This window comes from Cryptotermes secundus, unplaced genomic scaffold, assembly GCF_002891405.2.
Source record: "Cryptotermes secundus unplaced genomic scaffold, Csec_1.0 scaffold629, whole genome shotgun sequence".
NCBI lineage: Eukaryota > Metazoa > Arthropoda > Insecta > Blattodea > Kalotermitidae > Cryptotermes > Cryptotermes secundus.
In genome coordinates this window covers 248,633-254,632 of record NW_019744122.1, presented here as the reverse complement: position 1 = coordinate 254,632, position 6,000 = coordinate 248,633, and the positions used below count along the sequence as shown (strand labels likewise).

The 6,000-nt window shown below is 44.6% G+C and overlaps 1 protein-coding gene across 2 annotated transcripts in view; it reads left to right on the top strand.

Moving 5' to 3' along the window:
- Nucleotides 1–6,000, top strand: part of LOC111874511 — a 100,078-nt gene that overhangs the window by 55,530 nt on the left and 38,548 nt on the right. For both annotated transcript variants that reach the window (XM_023870072.2, XM_033755478.1), the window contains exons 3-5: nt 1,479–1,605; nt 3,633–4,015; nt 5,344–5,511. In XM_023870072.2, the coding sequence (XP_023725840.1) occupies nt 1,479–1,605; nt 3,633–4,015; nt 5,344–5,511 (678 nt within the window). The remainder of the gene's footprint in view (nt 1–1,478; nt 1,606–3,632; nt 4,016–5,343; nt 5,512–6,000) is intronic.

Sequence of the window (6,000 nt, the reverse complement as noted above, 5' to 3'; positions counted from 1 at the left end):
TGGGGCAGGATTTCTCCGAGTACTTCGGTTTCCCCTGCCAATCTTCATTCCAGCAATTGCTCCACAATCACCCTCACCTATCATCTGGGGCTGTACCATAGGCCAGAAATGGCCGCAGTACAAGAGACTTAGTCCCACCCCACTAGCAATAAAAAAAATCTAAATTTGAATATATTTCTGTTGCTAGGAACTCTGTTAGGATTACTGATTCCAATAAACTTGGGCGCATAAAAAGAAAATTTGCAGCCCTTTTCCATAGTAGATTTTTTTCAATGCGTGGAGTATCACTATCATAATATACCGGAAAATTTAATTTTTCTGATAATGCATATTAGGCGTCGTCACTCCGAAACAGTCGGCCTTCCTGTTCCTTCTCGGAATATACGTAACTCGCTGTATGCATCCTGTTTTGTATCACAATTATGAGGAAAATTTCGGCAGTTGACACAAAAATATTTAATTAAATAAACCAAGGAAAATCTTAACGACTATGGCATAGGTGGGTGGATGGGATGGTATGGATTGGATTGATCTGACTCAAGATAGGGACCAGTGGAGGGCTCTTGTGAACACGGTAATGAAACTTCAGGTTCCATAATAATGCTGGGACCTTCTTGAGTAGCTGCACAATTGGCAGCTTCTCAAGGAGGGCTCAGCTCCATGAGTGAGTGAGTGAAGGTAGCTCTTAGCAATTGGTTTATTTCAGTGGCTACTATATGATGGTCCCGTGAGGACCGAAACGTTTAGTGGCCACTGAAATAAAGCAGTTTTTAACAGTTACCTTGGTTTATTTGAAGGCGAAATCTTCTCACGTCAAAACGTAGCTGTTCCGTGTTCAGGAGCTCATCCAGCTGCTTGCCTTCTGCTGCTCAGCACGTAAATAAATAAAGAGCTTAATTGAGTGATAATGAGTATAGTGAAACCTACCGCATGAAAATGGGAGTACAGGCAGCTTCCGAAATGTTAAGCTATTCTAGCAGTTGGCATATTAGGCCAGAATTAAAAAAGTTCTGGCCTCAACCTCAGCTATGCCCACATTGCTTAGAAATATATACACGTATTTATTTAGTATATAAGATTATTAACGCCGTCCAGTATGTTGAGTTTTTAATCTTTCTTCCTTTACATGTTTCGGCCGGAGCGGCCATCTTCAGAAACACATTATCAATACATGCAGAAACTACTATTATAATGTCATAGATATAAAATATTATATCCTGTAACAACTACTAAGATGTGCAGGAATTTGCTAAAATATTTGTAAATTATTGTAATTAGTCTATTTACAAAGTACTGTTTGAAGAACCTTTTGTCAGAACCTAGAACCAGTTTGGTTCGTGTCTTTATACTTACTCTCTTTAAATTAAATTATGTAAAAATATATAAGCTTTCGAAATACGCCACTGTCGTAGAGAGCTGGTCAAACCAATAAACTTCTTTCTCCTGGAATTTTACCATCTTAATGTTTTTGCTTTCAGGGGTGATGCAGACTCCAGGCACCCCAGCGTGGTTCATGGCAGCGTCACACTCCATGTCACCCTCCGCCAGGAACCTGAGTCATGTAGCTCTCATATCTGAGGAAACCACAAAGTATATCGTGCACGCGTAAGTTTTTGCAATTTATGATGGACATGTGTTCAGTATTTCAATTTAATTTACATTGTGAAAGATTTTAAATTCTGACCGAGACAAGGAATTCGGTGGAGAAATTCTGACTCGTTCTTTCCTTAAAATGTTCCTGTTCTTAACTAACTAAGCACTACGCTATGAAGGCGCATGGGTGAGTGGATGTATAGCTCCACGTTTCTTGACCTCGGCACTAGTTAGAAGTGAGTGGTCAGCTTCACGCCCCGGCCGCTTTATCCCCGGGGAAAGTGTTTCCGGTACCCACAGGAGTCGCAGAGCCCCAAAGCCAGGCTGGACGACATTGAGAATGAATAATTCTTGACTCTACCGGGATTCGAACTCCGACCCCTCTGTCGTCCAACCCCTAACCAGTCGCCATACCGAATGCGCTATCGAAATCCGAATTCTCGGTGGTTCAGCCCGTAGCCAGTCGCTGTACCAGCTGCGCTGTCCCCGATAACGCAGTCGGTATAACGTCTGGCTACGGGCTGGACGACAGAGGGGTGGGAGTTCGAGTTCCGGTAGAGTAAAAATTTTCTCGTCTAGACCGGTTCTGAGGTCCACCCAACCTCCTATACAATTGTTAGCGAACGCTCTTTCCTCGGGGTTAAAGCGACCGGGGCATGAAACCGACCACTCACCTCCAACTAATTCAGAGCCCAAGAAAATGTGGATATATATCTCCACTCCTCCATACGCCTTTATGGCGTATCGTTTAGTTAATTAAGCACAGGGACAATTTTAACTTTATCTTTTCTTAAAATACTAACAGGAACTGCAACGTAATGATCGTAGAGGCTTAAATTAGTTGTGTTTGCACACACGATTAGATTCCAACGCTGTTAAATTTATCAAATTGGCCTGTAATTAATAAATGTGTAATGTCCTCACTGTTAACTTATAAAGAGTTTATAAACAGATGTATGTTAATAATGTACAGTTGTCAAAATCCATGCTTCAGTGTTTTTCTTGAAAATGTCGTAGTTTCCGAGCTACTGGAGAAACTTCTCTTTAAGGAACCAGAAATTTCGTTACATTGTTCACAAAAGCCCGCCACTGGTCTCTGTCCTGAGCCAGACGAATGTAGCCCACGCCTTCTTACCATATACGACCTACGGTTTAATATTGTCTTTCCATATAGACCTATGTCTCCCCGCTCGGGCTCTTCCTTCCGCGTTTGTCGACAACAATTTATATGCTTATCTCCCTCTTCCGTGGTAAGTGTTCTGCCCTTCTCCGGTCTCTTGTCTGAGCGCCTCAGCAACATTCGGTGAGGAATACAAAGAGAGGCCCCTCATTGTTTACGAGTTTAGCTAGGGTAAAGTAAAGGTAAAGTTGTCCCTGTGCTTAACTAATTAAGCACTACACCATGAAGGCGTATGAAAGAGTGGGTGTACAGATCCAAATTTCTTGACTAGTTGGAGTAGTGGTCAGCTTCAGGCCCCGTCCGCTTTACCCCCGGAGAAATAGCTGCCGGTATCAATTGTATAGGAGGTTGGGTGGACCCCGGACCCGGTCTGGACGACATGGAGAAGAGAAAATTCTTGACGAAACCGGGACTCGAACTCCTAACTCTTTGTAGTCCAGCCCGTAGCCAGTCGCTGTACCGACTGAGCTATTCCGGCTCACGTTTAGCTAGGATACAATGCATAATGCAGTTACCAAAATTCTCCATTGGCGTTCTTTGCAGCCTGTTTATCCATTCATGACTCTAAGTGGACTCTATTGTAGGTCCATGTGCTTAAAATCTGGATTTTCCGGCAAATTTAGTGAAGGCCTCCTACCTTCAGATAAGGTGGATTTTGGAAGAGTCGATCGCTATCTGCTTCAAGGCACTATCACGAATTAGTGTAAAATGGTCGTGAATATACTCCACTGTCTTCATCATGTTGAAGTCCTAGAATCGAGTGAGGCAGCTCCCGAATACATGCCAACTTCTACAAACTTCTTGGAGAAATCCCAATGGCAGATTCACGCAGCTAATTAAGAATGAAATTGTCTACCAGGTTCAAACTTTCCCGTGACCAGGTGAGCTTCGGCCTGCCGATGATGGATGTGAGGGGTACCTCACTGGGCGACCACTGCCCACTGGAGGTGGACTTCCCCTGCCAGCCGCGCAAATACCGCGCCTTCTCTGGTTACTGCAACAACGTGCAGAACCCGCACTGGGGCAAGGCCAACACACGTTACTTGCGGTTTCTGCCCGCACAGTACAGTGACGGGGTGAGCCTGCCGCGCGGTAGCGGCCACAACCCCCTGCCCAGCCCGCGCGAGGTCTCTCTCGCCGTACACAAGGACGAGGACCTCCCACACCCCCACCTCATGGCCATAACCGCGGTCTGGGGCGAGTTTATCTACCATGACATGGCGCACACACCGCAGATGGCAGGTACCAACACCTCGTTTTTATTTTGCCCTCTTCTTGCGAAATTTCTTCTCAGTTTCTACTCCATTGTTTCCAATTAGTTCGTGTCCCTTTCTCTTTTCTAACATTTTCGTCAAGAATGCTCTACTTCTCTCATTTATTTCACTCTCTTGTCTCGACCTATCCCCTTCATTCCCTCATTTCATTTATTCCGTGCCTATTTGTCTTACTAACGTGTTTTATTCCTCATTTATTTCCCGAACGTTTTTAACATCCATCTTTATCTTCTTTCCTTACTTTTATTCATTGCGTATCTCTCTTGCTTGTCTCATATCTTCAGGCCTTTAGACCTTCCTTTTTACTCCATATTCATCTGATTCGTTTATACCCCCCCCCTCTTCTCGGGGCTTCAGCTCCACTCCGGGTGTGATCTCTCCTCTAGGTAAGATAAAGCTGTCGTGTTACCCACCACGAGAAGCTTTATGAATCCTCACCAGAAAACAACAAAAAAGGAAACAGGTCATAGTGACGTCACACAACAATGCGAAACGGATAAAATATGCATGTCCCACTACTGAAGCCGTTGAAGCTCTTTAACTTCGTGGCTCCTGGGGTCATCTATGTTACGCCAGTAAGGGTGAATAATTATATCGCCAAAGCTACTATTTACTTCCTTATTATAATACTCAACACCACCATCACCATCATCATCACCACCGCCACCGCCACCACTGCCACCACCACCACTGCCACCACTGCCACCGCCACCACCGCCACCGCCATCACCGCCACCACCACAGCCTAACGTCGCCGTAGTTTTCTTCTCGAGCCAACTGCCCCATGAGGTCAGCTTGAGCGCTGTCTATGCTGTCACAGTCTGTCTTACCTACCATCTAAAATCTTCCGGTTCGCCTCCATCTATGGATTTACTTACTACTCATTCACATCCACTGCTGATCTCGAGAAGAAAATGTCTTCACCAACTTGCTGAGCTAACATTTCACTTGTCAGAATCGATACCGCACCCAGCACACCACGTGTGATGGAATGCTTGTGTAATAAAGAAATTTATATTAACGAATGTCAATTATAAGTTTCTTGCATTAAAACTATTTTTTGAATTGACACTCAGACTCCTGAGCATATTCATAATCTTGACAGTAATTTGCGAGCCAGCCTTGGCAGCTCCCAGGGACTGGTCTGCCTTGATGTCTGTGTTCAGTTATAATGCTTCAAAACATGTGATTCTAAACGAACCTTCATGTTCTGTCCACCGAGATAACGTCACGAGACGCAGCGACGAGGTCAGGGCTCGCAACGGAAGAAACATGGCAGTTATCGTCGTGTTTCAGGATTCCAAGGGAGGCGCCTTAAGTGCTGCAGTGTTAACTTCAGCGACTTCCACCCGGAGTGCTTCCCAATTCGTCTGCCGGAGGATGATCCCATACATGGAAAGAGCGGGGAGAAATGTGAAGAGTATGCTCGGTCTGGAACAGCCCCACGGATAGGCTGCACCCTAGGTAGCTCAGGTTACACGTTACGTCTCAGTACATTTCTAGAAGATTGCCTGATATTCCAGGACGTTGAAAACCTCAAGGTGATAATTATCTCAAATTACACTTCAGGCCTTGGCACATGTCTAGAAGGCTTCCTGTTACTCTGGAGATATCATACAAAGCCAGTGGCTATAGCCGTTAGAACTCTGCTTCCTATTCTAGAGGCTCTAGATCTGAAACTCTGTCTGGAGATCTTCTAACAACAATGAGATTTATTGTGGCTTTCCCTTCCCACAAGTCAAATCCTGATATATTTCAAAATTGACCAAGACCTCTTGCAGCAACTTCCTATTTATTCATTTCCAATCTCGCTGCCAGTCGATGCTGCAGTGTTCAGTTGCCATAACAACGGTAAGTAAATACTACCACCTGAAACAGATGAAGACTGTAGAGAACTCCTTTCTTGCGGTTAATTCCACGTCAATGTCAGTGTCCACATAATGGGGAATAGTA